The sequence below is a fragment of the Vidua chalybeata genome, chromosome 3, assembly GCF_026979565.1.
Source record: "Vidua chalybeata isolate OUT-0048 chromosome 3, bVidCha1 merged haplotype, whole genome shotgun sequence".
NCBI lineage: Eukaryota > Metazoa > Chordata > Aves > Passeriformes > Viduidae > Vidua > Vidua chalybeata.
Window position 1 is genome coordinate 41,517,318 of NC_071532.1, and position 14,311 is coordinate 41,531,628.

The 14,311-nt window shown below is 43.5% G+C and overlaps 1 protein-coding gene across 1 annotated transcript; it reads right to left on the reverse strand.

Moving 5' to 3' along the window:
• Positions 1-187: 187 nt before the first annotated feature.
• On the reverse strand, positions 188-13,903 carry CCSAP (centriole, cilia and spindle associated protein). The gene is made up of 3 exons (XM_053938054.1): positions 13,595-13,903; positions 6,090-6,373; positions 188-4,240 (listed from the first exon to the last, which is right to left on the reverse strand). The coding sequence occupies exons 1-3, from the start codon at positions 13,890-13,892 to the stop codon at positions 4,067-4,069; spliced, it is 756 nt and encodes a 251-aa protein (XP_053794029.1). The 5' UTR covers positions 13,893-13,903; the 3' UTR covers positions 188-4,066.
• Positions 13,904-14,311: the final 408 nt, after the last annotated feature.

Below are 14,311 nucleotides of genomic sequence, written 5' to 3' on the forward strand. Positions count from 1 at the left end.
GCTGGAATGGTAACTGTAATCTAACTTGATACCCAATCTTAGTCATTACAGAAGCCTGTCACTTACATTCCAGGAGAGATTATCTGGGACAAGCAGAAGCCACAGTTTGCATGCAGGGACTAAAGTATCCTGTAAGGGGGGGAAAAAAAATCTGAGATCCCAAAAAGCACAGTACAAGCAGTCCAGGCACTTTGTGTCACTTATTTTATTCACATGTACAAGTTGACACTACACTATTAAAATAGACAATACAGAGGCATTAAAAACAAATACTGTTTAAAAACTTCAAAAAACACATATTGCTTCAAGCTTAGATGGTATTTCCTTATTATATTTAAAGTGAATTCAGTGCTAATAATAGCTGAGGCAGCTTCCCATTCACTTGTACCCCTAATTTCATGGGGCTACTTGTCAAGTTGTTGAGTCAGGCTCTATTTATGGCTTTGCTGCTGAGTGCACTAACTGAGCTGAAAAAGAAACTGAAACATCCAGGTTACCATACATTAGGCCCTCAGACTGCTAGTATTTGGTCCCTATCACAGTAAAAAAAAAGTCCGGGAGGCCCTTATAGTTCAGTGGTACTACATTATGCCATAAAAAATGAGAACAGACACACTTCCCTATGTGTTAAAAATTCCCTTTAAATTTGCATGTGCTACCTGGATAAAATTCTTACCAGAAACTGTTCCTCAGTTTTGTTAAGGTTGGCTCTAAGTTCAGCTATCACCTTGACTACTATCTCAGCTTCCTGTGAAAAAGTCTGTATTTCATAGTTGCAAAGATGTGACAGCAGTGACTGAACAGGCATGCTACTGTATTTTACAGGACATTCTTATGCAGTTTTCATGGTAACATTTTACACTGTAAACACTAGTCTTCACAACACTATAGTTAAACTGCAGCATTACACATTGTAAAACTTTTGCTTCACTTATCTAAGTACTTCCATAAACAAAGGAATAAACAGTCATTTTAATTAAGACTTTGGACAATTGAGTATTTACTGTGTTCTTACCAGAGTGTTTTACTTCTAAAGCAGGAGTGAGAAGTGTTCACCACTTTGCTAAATTCAAGAGTCCATGCAAGACAAAGTTTAGAAATTCCTTAATTGATAGGGAGACATTCACTAGGTTTTCTACTTTTCAGTGAGTCCAATTTGAAGCAAATGGCCACCTCCTGTAGGAATCTGTGGAATACACTTAAAGCTTTTACATCTGGAAAGTTCTGCTTTACAATGCAATTAGCTTTTCATTTGTTAACATCAAAGCACCAGCCATTTTCCAGACCAATTACTTCACACATAGAGCTTGCAGTGATCAGAACTATACTATTTCATATAGTCTAAGCAAAATAGTAGCTTTATAGTCAATTAATACCCAAATGCTGGAAGGCTACCTGATTTGCAGAATAATTTACCCGTCATATCAGGTATTGTAATACTTAAACCCAGATAGTACCAACATAGCACCCAGAATTGTTTTGGCTACAGAGCATTTGAAAAAGCACAACAAAGAAGCACAACAAAGACTTATTAGTGTATCTCTTGTCTTTTAGTAAGTGGTCTTTGTGGGGAACAGCTCTTGACCAGATAAGGATTAGGACTAGACAATTTCCTCAGTATACAGCAGTCTTGATGCTGTTGAAAATTCTCATTTGGAGACCATGTTTTAACTTTAGTTCTCAGTATCCAAGGCAGAAGACACTTAGGCCTCCTATAATTATTGAAAACATAAACACCTAATGGGAGATACATATTATCCAAACACAGGTACTTAAGGCAGGCACATAGTCATCCTGGCTCCTCCATTCCCTGTTGGAAGAGAGAACTGTAGAAGCTGTCTTCAAAAGCATGGCAAGATGAGTCATGCCCTACACAGTCAAGGAAACTGTTGAATATGACAAAATGCATTGAGGGCACAATCCATCTGCTGTGGTTACATAAAGCCTACAAAGCATGTGGGCAACAGGAACAGGCAAGATTTTATTGAATAAGGCTGTTAAACACTACTGAGTTGGTGCTTTGACACTGTTGTGCAAAGCTTGGGCGGCTTCTGGGACTGCAACAGCATCAGAAGCAAGCTAAGCATATTTACAGCAGTTATTTAAAGAGGAAAACACAGCATAAAAGGAAATCAAAAGAATCTTATATGGAATAAAAGCATTCTCTGGAGTAGTTTTCTCCAGTTTTGGGTGCTGTTCTAAAGTTTCAGGAAGTTCTAGCCTATGGTTTACTTAGCAGTCAAAAATCCCCTACAGGGATTTTGCTGCATATAAAACATTCTTAATCATGCTGTGCTTTCCCGGACTTAAAAGCTGTAAGATCTTAAATAGGTAGCCTTCAAGAAGTGTGGTCTTTATGCTTAAAAGGCAGGTTAAATAAAAAACAGATTATAATTTCATGGATTCTAGGACATTTTAACAAAATTAAAATTATGAGTAATTAAACCTTTAGTGATGTAATAGACACTAGGAGGCAGCAGTGCTTGGACCCTTTGCACAATTACTTCCTTCAAGAACGCAATCAGACTTTTCACTAAGCATGCGTACTCTGTTGGAATAGTAATTCTAGAGTCCTCCTTACTCACTGAGATTGTGGAATGACGCTACAACTAGTGCAGATTTCTGCTCTAGAAGTGCAAGTATGCTTCCTGTGGGAACGTGTCCAGCCTGTAAAACACAAGCTTCTAAACAATTAAACTGAGGTAACCAACATATGTAACTAACATACAACACATCTGAACAAAACTTTGAAGCTCACAACTACAGCAATCATCTGCCTAAAGCATAGTTAGCAAACTGAAAAAAAAAAAGATAATTTACAGCCACCTGAAGGAAACAAAACCACCAAGGTTATCACAATGACTATCTTACTGTGTAGAAGTAGGACCTACAAAACAAAATTTTTCAAGCTTCATTATATGTTCTTGTTTACTAAAGGATACATCCCTCCTTTCCCTAGCCCTTACCCCCTTCCCCATCCCCCCATAAGTGAGGGGTTCTGCATCAATTTCGAGAGGCAGCAAGTTTCTCAGGACGTCATCTACAAGTTTTATCAACACAATTTTCAAGTTTAAACCCTTTAACAATATACCTGTACAATACCTCCAAGCAGAATGCATATTGCACTCTGACCCCCACTGAGAATAGATACTCTGAAGTGTTAAAAATAGACCTCACCAGAAAGGAGCCAGCCCTCTCCTTCAATAAATGCATTTACATTATTAAGTACAGACTAAGTGTGACCACGAGGTTAGTACAGTGGTACAGCTCTATATTTGTAGAACAAGTAACTCCTTAGTGAGCAGCAGCTATCAGATAATGATTGTCTACATTAGTTATTTGGTACAACAGGAACAGTTACAGCAAAATGATCCTGTAGCTGTTTCTTGCCCTGAAAATGAGCAGTTTATTCTAATGACCTTAGAAACAGTGATAAAAGTTAGTATCAGCAGATTCACTAATCAAACAAGGTTGATTTTGTTGGGGTTTTTTTGTTGTTGTTTTTAAAGTTTCTATGTACAGACAATACTTGGCATTTGCCTGCCTAAAGCATCTACATTTATTAGTGCTAGTTACCAGACACACTGGCTTGCTGTTGCCTGTCTTCATAGGCTTATTTTCATGGAAGTGTTAAATAGTTTTATAAATACAAAGGCACCTCTATCACTCCTTTAAAGACTTTCCTCAGTACCATCTCCCCATGACTTGTACTTTAAGTAAGGGAAAACAGATTATTTGTAACCCTGATCAAAAAAGTGTTTACTTTGACTCCCTGTATGCTAAGGTTCCCCCTCCCACCCTCAAAACAAACTAACCGAAGCATTAGAAAAATTCCCAAAAGGGGAATTGTTTAAGAGTTTGGGTAGTTATATCTAAAAGCCTCTTAAAATGTTATGGCTCCAAGGATACACCCCACTGTGAGGTAGGTAGCCAAGATAAAAACATTGTAACAAATATTTTAACAGCTGGAAACTCCCTATAAAAACCTTGCATAAGTGGTTTGGTTCCTTGCACCAGTGTCCTGATATGCGTAACTTCTTCTGAGGATGCCTAAGGGAATCCAGGTTCAGAGAGCTCTTGCTGAGTAGCATCTCATGTACTCTGTCATCCAGGGGTTGTCTGGAGGGGAGGGCTTTGTTCGCCAAGTGTTTTCGGCCTCTGCTGATCGCACTCGCCTCTGAGAGAGCTTCCTTTTCTCCACTTGTCTCCTGTTCTTTGCTCGTAGGGCAGATTCGTGAATCTAAAAGACCAGAGTTAGTATTATGGAAATAGAACAGCCTAGGAACCCCTCAGGAATTATGAGGATCACTTTTTATTTGTCCCAGTCCCCATCCTGAAAGAACAGGGATTGTGAGCAAGATTATATTTTCTTCTCTAATTTGTACCACTAACTGAACACAGGTTTTTTTTTTTCATGAAAAGCATTTCAAATTCTGTTCTGCATTATATTTCACACTTCCAACTTTTAAATGATTGCAAAAATCTTGAATGTTTCAGTCTTCCTCAGATGTATTCTAAAAACTTCAATTCTCTATCACTGATAATCTTAAACACCCTCAATATGCCTAAGCATCCCTTAAAACTTAAGCCATATTGGTAAGACCAAACCCCAGAGATCCCTCAGAGACTAAAGATCTTAATTTTGAACAATGTGCTGAGCACACTATTACGTACATTTTTATTTTAATAAGTTATTGTATTTCCACCAACATCTAATGTGAAGAGCTAGTTTCTATGTTCATTTGCTTGTGCAATCTGTCTCCAGATTGAAAACCCTATCTCCCATCTCAATAAGGGGGTAAGTAACACCTTTCAAACATGCAAGAAATAGTAACCGCAGCAGACAGTAAGTAGTCATTTTCTACATAAAGAAACATCCTCAGTGACAAAACACTACATAATTGGGAGTGTTTCAGAAATGTTCTGCCTGTTCAGTCCAAACTCAAGACCAGAGCTGAGGTGTTCCATTACTGTTTCCTAGTGTAAGAAATATTAGATATCTAAGATAAAATATAAATAATTCTGCTTATGTCAGGCTTCAGTCTCTTCTAGGCTTCAACATAAAGCACCAATCAACTATTTTGCACACTGACCAAAGTTTATCAATTTAGCATTAGTGTCCATTATCGGGAAAGGCAGCTTCTTTCCAAAGCTGTAAGGCCCACATTCCTCCTTTTGGTCAAAGGTTTAAGCTGTCCAGGAAGGAAAAGCCTGGGCTTCGAATCCCTTCCAAAACAGCTCATCAAAGGCCAGCTCCATCTTGCACAGCATGACCACTCCCACCTCAATCCTCAGGTATCTTGTGTCACAGACTCAGACTCTACATTAGCAGTAAGATAAGGACGAGACATTGGCAGGGATGCATTAACGATTGTGTTTTACCAACCTAGGAGAGTTACAGAGACGAAAGAAATAGATCTGTTAAAACACTTCCTTGCTGTTTCTAAGCTAGGAAAAAGAACCCCAGTACAGCAGAATCCTGTCCATGGCCACATTAATTTAATTTGTGTTATTTTGGTAATATTTATACCAGCCCTATAATCCATCAGCCATCTGATAGACTATTCTGCTGCGAGCAACATCTCCTACTGGCAAGCCACCAAAATAGGCTGCTAGACAAGACATCTTAGCAGAAAAGTACTTGTACCATCTCAGTGAGGCTCCTAGTCTAGGAAGTGCTCCAGCAAAAGTCACTCTTTCACAGCACAAGCACTTCCCCAGTGTTTATATGCCTTCCTGCTATGGGGTGCCTGGTGCTAACTGCCTGCTCTTCTCTTGTTCTCATAAAGTTCAGAATACAGAAATACTTTTATTACAGCCAATTTTGCTGGTAACACTGTAACAGCCACAAACACAACAGGCACTTTTAATTAGAACTTGAAAGTATTTGTCAAACCTGGGAAGCTTCCAACCCAACAGTAAAGAGCTCTTATTTGGACGTCTCAAGACTCTTCAGGTTTATTGCTAGAATCTACTGCTGGAATCGCCATACATTCAAATAAAGGGACCCCTGAGAAGTTTTACCTAGCTATTAAGACATCTGTAGGCACTAAGTAGTCACTGGCTTTAAATGAAACAGAAGCTCTTACTTCATTCACTGAAGCAGAAGCACAAACGTTGTGAGTTTTCTGGCTCCCAGTATCCATCTGTCTTTCTCCCCACCCGTACAGAGCAAATGGATGTTTATTCTCCTTTGGTGCATCTGTCCTTTGGGGACTTTTGGCTGATTTTCGATCATTACGACTGGACAAGGCACTTCGACTTGGACATCGTCCTGTACGGCTGGTTTTGTCTGTTTCCTTTACAGAAGTATGTTCTACAGTTTTCTCTTGCTCTTCCTTCTCCTGCTTTTCTTGATCTTCTTTTTCTTTCTCTGAGAAAAAAAAAAAAAAGTTATGCTTTAAGCTCCCAATGACAACATATTAATGTCTGATTTGCACAGCCTCTCAATACATCATTGAAGCTGTGCTTTTTTTAGAAATTCAAGTCATTGCTCCCTTAGCAACAGACATATACCTTGCGTAAATGTCTTCATTCTTTCTTTAGTGACTACAATACAGCTTTCACATAATTAAAAATGCCTTTCATTGATGAGGTTACAGATAACCAACAGCCCCAGACAGAACTTAAAGACTGTTTCCAGTGATCTTCTGTCTTCACTGTTTCATCCCTGCATGTCTCAGACAGCAAACAGATGGAGTGCTGAATGCCACACAGGTGCTGCTAGCCAGTCAGAGATGAAGTTTGATAAGACTATGTGCAATATTAAATCCCTCATATTATCAGCTTCCGCTGAAAAAGGTGATTCATTTTCAAACTCCCTGTTTATACATATATCTCATATCGCTACAGTTTTCTGCTTATGAAGGAGAGCGTGAAGCAAAAACCCACAAAGTAGTAGACATCACTTTGCTACCTGATCAGTGAATTATGTTGTATGTTTCAAGTACCACACTCTGCAGGCATTACTCTCCAAGACTCATTTATCCCACACATTTAAGCCTTCCATAGCAAGGGGCCAGCAATAGTCCTCCAGGCACTGGGTATGGAGAGTAGGGTTTGTGAGAGAGAATTTGAAGGCTGAATCGCTACTGTTTTAGATCATCACTGAAGACTGAACCAGCATTATATAAAATATTAATTAATAAAAACACAGAGAAACAACTGTTCCATAAGAGCCAATCTTCTTGCCTTACAGTGTGTGATCACCTACAAGACACATGTCTTTTATTCACCTAAGAGTATAAGAGTCCACTAGTAACCAGTTCCTTTCAAGTCTGATCATTAGATTCTGTCTTCTGCTAGACTCACACAGTGATCACTCAAACTCTGCTGACATAAACACACCAAACTTGCAAGTTTTTTACCACACCATCTATATCTGCTTCTGGGACCAGCTTCACACCACCTCTGTTCCAAGTCTCAGCACATTCAGCCACCACCGGCATACACGAGGAAGGACAGAAGGAATTTCTTCACTGTCATAGGGAATTCTTCTGGTTTAGAGCTTGCTTACATATTGACAGGTTGACCAAGGACAAGTAGTGCAGTTTTTACTCAAGTGTTTTCATCATTAAAAGCAGAAGGGCTTGCCAATCCTGTGACAATAGCAACCATTCCTGATAATTGCTGTGATTTCAAGCATATGCATGCCCAATCCGACGCTGCTTTAATCTCAGTTCTGTATCCATCCAGTTCTGATGAAATAGAAGTTACCTGCCTGGCACACTGATTATGAATCCATTTACTCTAGCACTCACTTCACATTTGCAGGGTAAAAATACCAAGGCTTGTTCCATGCCCCAGAATTCCCCTAAGGCAAGCCTTATGCTCTCTTGCTAGCTGTTAGCCTGGCCCGCACGGTTTCTACATGCTGCCAAGCAGCGAAGAGGCCCTGGTGCTGGGCCCTGTTCAGGCTTGCCTATAACCATCTTCCAAAATGTGCAGGTGTATCATTCATCTACAGGTGATACTGCAGTGCAGCTGAGTATTTGGTAAAGGGTGGCCAGCAATGTTAAAGTATTTAGAGCTGTATTTGTTGAGAGTTCAGTTGAATGACATCACAAAACAAAAAAATTAGTCAAGTAGTGGCATGTTGAGAGTAAAAATGGCTAGATTAATTTTACATACCTAAATATTGGCTGAATGTAGTTTCAGTTATTATAGACAAGGCTAGTAAAAGACAGCAGCAGTGAGCTCAGTGTGGTATTAGACTTGTTTTGCTTGTTTTCCCTGTGCTCTGGGACACACAGCTTCACTCTGAAACAAGGCAGCTCATTCATCATAGCTGCAAACGGGCAGCACAGAGTTATCTCCTTACAAAATATTATCTGAGCATCTCCCTACACAGCCACTCCAAAGGAGGGACTGCCTAGGTCCATTATCAGAACTGTTTTGAGAAAATTAAACTCTGAAAGGGAACATATTGCTGTCAATTCTGCAACAAGAGTGCTTTTCCTTTTGGAAAGCTGTTCCATCCTACAATCAAGGGAAAATGTCATCTTGCTTCTCTGCAAAGGGGACAGCAACACTGACTTCATAAACAGCAGAAGTGGCATTTAGAGACTTAAAAATACAGGAAAGTGGGGGCTCTGCAATTACATGGATAGTTCAGCTTTAAAAAACAAGGTAACAGCCATGCCTGGGGATGCTGCTCACCAGGATATAGCTCCAGCTGGTCCAGAAAGGATTGACCCAGCTTGTCCCAAAATAGCAATAAAAGCATATGGGTAAATGGCACTCAGAGTCCTGTGCACAACCTTTCAGTAAAAGCTGTATGCCAGAGTATACTGTAGCACTTACGAGCACCTGCTATTAGAGCAGGGGTTTCCATGAACCCACTGCCACAGTGCCATTTACACAGAACTCAGCTGATGAAGGCACAAGATCTCTAACAGTTATTTAAGCCTTTTATTTAAAGCCACGGTTTATATCCAAGCCATTTTCTTAGGCAACACTTTTCATGTGAAGTCAGAATAGCAGCAATTGACAGCAGGACTTAGACACAGCTGCTCAGGAGGAAGTCCAGGCACCAGCAATTCCTACCCATCTTCTCCTTCCCATGCAGAGCACCAGCTCCAGCAGACACAGGAAACTCAAAACTGACTGGTTTGCAGCACTACAGGGATTAGACAGGAGAGGGGAAAAGCTAGAAACGTTTAAAACTGCATCATGGATGCTAAGCAGAGCACACTGGATAGACAGGAGAGGATTAAGTGCTTAACAGGCAGAACAAGTCTGTCAGGCCCACCCAACACGGCTGCTGAAAGCTCCTGCCCAGAAGAGGTCACTTAAACCCTGCTGCATCCCCCACTTAGGCAGGAAGCACTCCAGGGGAGCTGCTCTCTCCCACAACACTGCACGCCCCCAGGGGGCAGACAGGACCCCCATTTCAAAGGCCCTGATGACTTACTACAGATATCAACAGCCTTCTTATTAGACCCACGGGCCAGGTCACAGGGGTCAGCAGTATTATCTCTATATAGAGATGCTGGCTCCTTACAGCACTACCTCAGCATCAGGAGAAGCACTTTGTGCTTGCACTGCTGCAGGCAGTGGCTTTAGTACCCACACTTCTCCAAGTGGGACAGGTCTGCTACCCCTCTTGAAGGGGCTATATAACCAGTTGCGGGTATCAACAAACTACAGCTGGGTAGAAAGTAAATTACTACAGATGAACCAGATTGCAACATCATTTCTTCAAGGCAGATCTTGCATGAGTCAATACTGGAGCTAGCAGAGGCACAGCAGCTCAGAGGTGATTAGATTCACACAAGTTTCATCTGCGGCAGAGTTTGGAAAGTAATTACTGGATTAGCTTGATAGCAAAGGAAAAAAAATGGGAGCAACTTTAAATAACAATCCTCTAAACCCCTGAATTGATACCCTTCCCTTCTAGCCCCATCACAAACTGCTCCTTCCCACATACATGGGCCAGCAAATGCACCTGCAACACGATGACAGACAAGATCAGGGAACAAGTTTGAAATCAGATCTTCTGTTTAGTTCCACTAATCCAGATCAGTCACTTTCCAGATACTTTTGAGACAACTCCTTCGATGGCAGCTTATCACTGCTGTCACTTAAGACCACTGCACAAAAATGCTGAAGATAAAATGGCAGTAAAGATTGGAAGATGCCTTCACCCTGTATGTGTGTGCAGCAGTGTCATTTCACAAGCAACAGGTCTGACAGCAGCACTGCTGCCAAGAGCTTCTGTCTTCTACTTACCAGCCCACTGGGTTGTTGACAGCTTTGAGGATGTGTCTACACCACAACTACACCAGTTCATTTAGGTCAAGATTTTGTGGGATTATGTTTAAAGCATATTTGTGCCTGGGCATGTTCCACAGAACAATCCCACAAACAGCTGCCACAAGTGGAGGGCCAGAAGGAATTAACCCAAAGTTGCCTCCGAACACACCTTGGTATCACTCAACCATAGCTTCAGTGCAAGACACAGCAACAAAGCACATTTATCCCATGTGCTGCCCCAGGGGTTCACATGCCCAGATATTAAACAACATTAGTGCTGACCAGTTTGTTGTCATCTTGGCAACAAGCACTGTCAATACCACTCAGGCAGAAATCAGATTCCCCACAAAACAGCAGAAAGCAGCAGTAGCCAGGTAACAGCTAGGATGTTCCAGCATGTGGGTGGATGTCAGATTCAAAAGACAAAAGATGTCATCAACATGAGCACACTCAGCTACCCCCACAGCACTTCAGTGTAATTAAGTTATTTCAGAGTGAAAAAAAAAAAAAAGGCAGTTTAATAGCAAAAGCTTCAGAGTGGTAGTTTCTATGTTATCTCTTCCACATGCCTTAATTAGCCAGCCACTAAGCAGAAGAAAAATGTATCCTTATGATTGTCCAATACTAAATGGGTCACCTCCTTATATATTATATGTGCATTAAGATACAATAAATATCCACTAAATCCAGCTGCCTAAGCAGAGTTGTTTTCAGTCCTTCTGCTAAAGACTTAGCAAAGCTCTTAAATACTCGCAGAAGTTAAAAAATGTTTATTCTAAGCCATTTGGCAAAGAAGTGAATGTGAAGTACTCCCACTATAAGTAAAAAATAGCAAGGACCTAGCAAAACCTTAGGCATTCCCTTACAGCATCCATGGCTAAGGTATATCAGTTACAGAAGCACAGTTGCCCAAACCCTGCAGCCTGGCAGGCCACTGGAGCTGCACAGTCCCTTTGCCACAGCTGCAGGACTGAGGACACAACTGGATGTACTGGATAGTCACACGCACCATCACTGACCACAGACAGGGCCTGCACAACTAGCCAGCTGTTATTCCCTGCAGAATCTCAACTAGAATCAGACTACCAAGTAACTCCAGCTGGATGTTTCCCTAGAGAGGAGTCAGGGAAGGAATCAGGGAGCAGGCTAATGAGTGAGCTGAGCACCCTGGCCAGCAGTCTCTAGCCTTGGCAACTGCTGGTGCCATTAGATTGTAGCAGGTTTATGTGCTCTACCCATAGGCTCAACAAGAACGAAGATAAATTCAGGTCCCTACAACAACTGCCCCAGGCTTGTACATATTCAAAGTGCATCAGAAAAGCTGGGAATGCCAGATTCTGAGTACAGCTTCAACAGCTTCCCCCTCCTCTCACTAAAAGCCAACCCTTTATAGAGCATTGCCTTTTCCCATGCAACCACTCCCTGATCTTTTGCAATTCCTTAGTTCTTCTCACTGAGATTCTATGGAGTTCTTCCACACATGCTCCCAGTCTAACTTCTCAAGGCCTGATTGAGGAAAGCAAAACTAGGCCTTACATAGTTACATACTAGGCCTCTTACATACTGGTGAGCTGTTGTGGTTTAACCTCAGCCAGCAATGAAGTATCACGCAGCCACACACTTCTCCTTCTGCAGTGGGATGGGAACAAGAATCAGAAAAATTCCTGGGTTGAGATAAAAACAGCTCAGTAATTGAAATGAAGTAAAATATAATAATAGTAATGAAAAGGGAAGAATAAAACCCAAGAGAAACCAGTGATGCACAGTCGGTGGCTCCTGGGCAACTCTGCCCAGTTTATACACTGAGTAGGACTTCCTGGCCATGGAATGTCCCTTTGGCCCTTTGGGTCAGCTGTCCTGGCTGTGCTTCCTCACATCTTCTGGTGCACCTGCTCCCTGACAGAGCATAGGAAACTGAAAAATCCTTTATTTACGGTAAGTACTGCTGAGCAACTACTAAAAACATCAATGTGTTATCAACATCATCCTCATACTGAATCCAACACACAGGACTGTACCAGCCACCAGGCATAAAATTATCTCAGCTGAAATCAGACAACAGCTTTGGGGAGGTGCAGTGTATTACCCAGCAGCTGTGTGCACCCCATGTGAGACCTGGGTACCACAGGCCCACCCAGCTGACTGCAGAACCCCACATCACTAATATGCTCTGAAACAGATGACAGCATAGCTAAAGCTTTTGTGTAATGTGGTGTTCTTAAGGTCAATGAATGCAGTTTAGTCTTGAATATCAGAATACAGATCATTCTGGAAAGCTCAGGTCCCAAAGGGCATAGGATCAGATTAGTTTCCCCCACTCCAGACAAGCACATCTAACTCTGGGGAGGGGGAATAAAAACAAAACAAAAAAAACCAAAACAAAACAAAACAAAAAAAAAAAAAAAAAAAAAAAAAAAAAAAAAAAAAAAAAAAAAAAACAACAACAAACGCACAGCATGAGGCTTAACTGAACAGTTCTCAAGGATTTTCCCTGCTGCTGTACAACAGAGACAGCTGATTCAAAAGGCATCTTTCTAAACACCAATCAATGGCTGTCAGATACAGTATTCTTTCACTACAGATAAGAAACCATATCTTATGGGATAAAAAATACCAGCTTGAGAAGCTTCACCGTGTTATTATCTGTCTAACCACTCTCTTAGCTCGTGAGACAGCAGAAGGGAATTACTCTGTGCCAGAAGAGAACAGTTACCAGGTCAGCACCTGTTCAGACTACAAAGTTGACCACACTCAGCTGCATACCCAAGATCAAACCTCAGGTGGCATTAAGTACCAAGTGTTCAGCCGAGACACATTACATGTGCAGGTCCAGGAAAGCAATTGCATTAAGAGCCAGCCACTGGCATATAGTCCAACTTGCCGCTGCTTTTGCCAGAGAACTCACTTATATAATTGCAGAGATGCTTGGATCCCATGGCAACAGTTTACATAAGTGGCTGTGACTCAGGATGAGAGTTGCCACCACTTGCTCTTTAAAGAGACACCCCCGATGCCGCAGCCATGGCTTCTCCTCAGGCCGAGCCAGGATCCGGCTGGAGGCAGCGGGGCCCGGCTGATGGGCCCTGCCACCCTCGGGCCATGTCCTGAGGGCGGGTAAGACGGGCCAGGCGGCGGCCGGGTGCCCCCGCACGGTCCCCTCGCTGGGCCCGGGCGCCCCCGGGATCGGGGATCGGCCCCCAGGCCGCGGCAGGGCAATTCAGGCAGAGCCGTCTGTGCCGAGCCCCGCGGAGAAGGGCAAGGCAGCACGGCCCCGCCGCGGGGAGGGGGCTCGGGCCGCGCCGGACACACGTGTCCCCCCCGCCACAGCCGTGCTCCCTACCGGGGCTCGCCCGTCCCGCCTCACTCGGCGCTACCGCTCCCGCCGCCTCCTTCTCCTCCCGCGCGGCCGCGGGGCTGCCGGCGCCCGGCGGCGAAGGGGACCCGGCAGTGCTGCCGCCGCCGCTGCCGCTGTCCTGCTCCCAGCCGTCCCAGAGCCAGGGCCGGTGCGCCTGCTCCAGGAGCCGGCGGCTGAGGCGGTAGTGCAGCAGCTCCAGGTAGCAAGCGCCGCACGATTCCCACTTGGGCTCCTTGAAGCGCTTCATGTACTCCGTCTTCACGCGCCGCGCCGGCACCACCATGGCGGAGCCGGGATCCGCAGCCGGGAGTCGGGAGCCGCCGGCAGAGCCCACCCCCTCCCGCTGCTACGTTTAAATCCAAACAGCGGCGTCCGGCCCCGCCCCGAGCGGGGAGGGATGCATGGCGGGGGGGGGACGGGGGCATGAGGCACAGCGAACGGGATGAGATAGAATGAAAATTAAATCAAATATAAAATAAATCATAAATACACCAAAGCACCGTAGCCCTGGGTCCAGCAGTAGGCGTGCTGGGGCCCGGATGATCTCTGCACCAAATAAGGCCCCGGGAAAGTCTCCCCGCCGCCCGGCTGAGCGGCCAGCCTGGCGCTGCTTGCCGCCTGTCGGGACACACCGAAACCCAGCGAGTCCGTGCAGTGCGTCAGAACTGATGCAGCAGCAGCATCTTCTGCGTGCAGCACCCC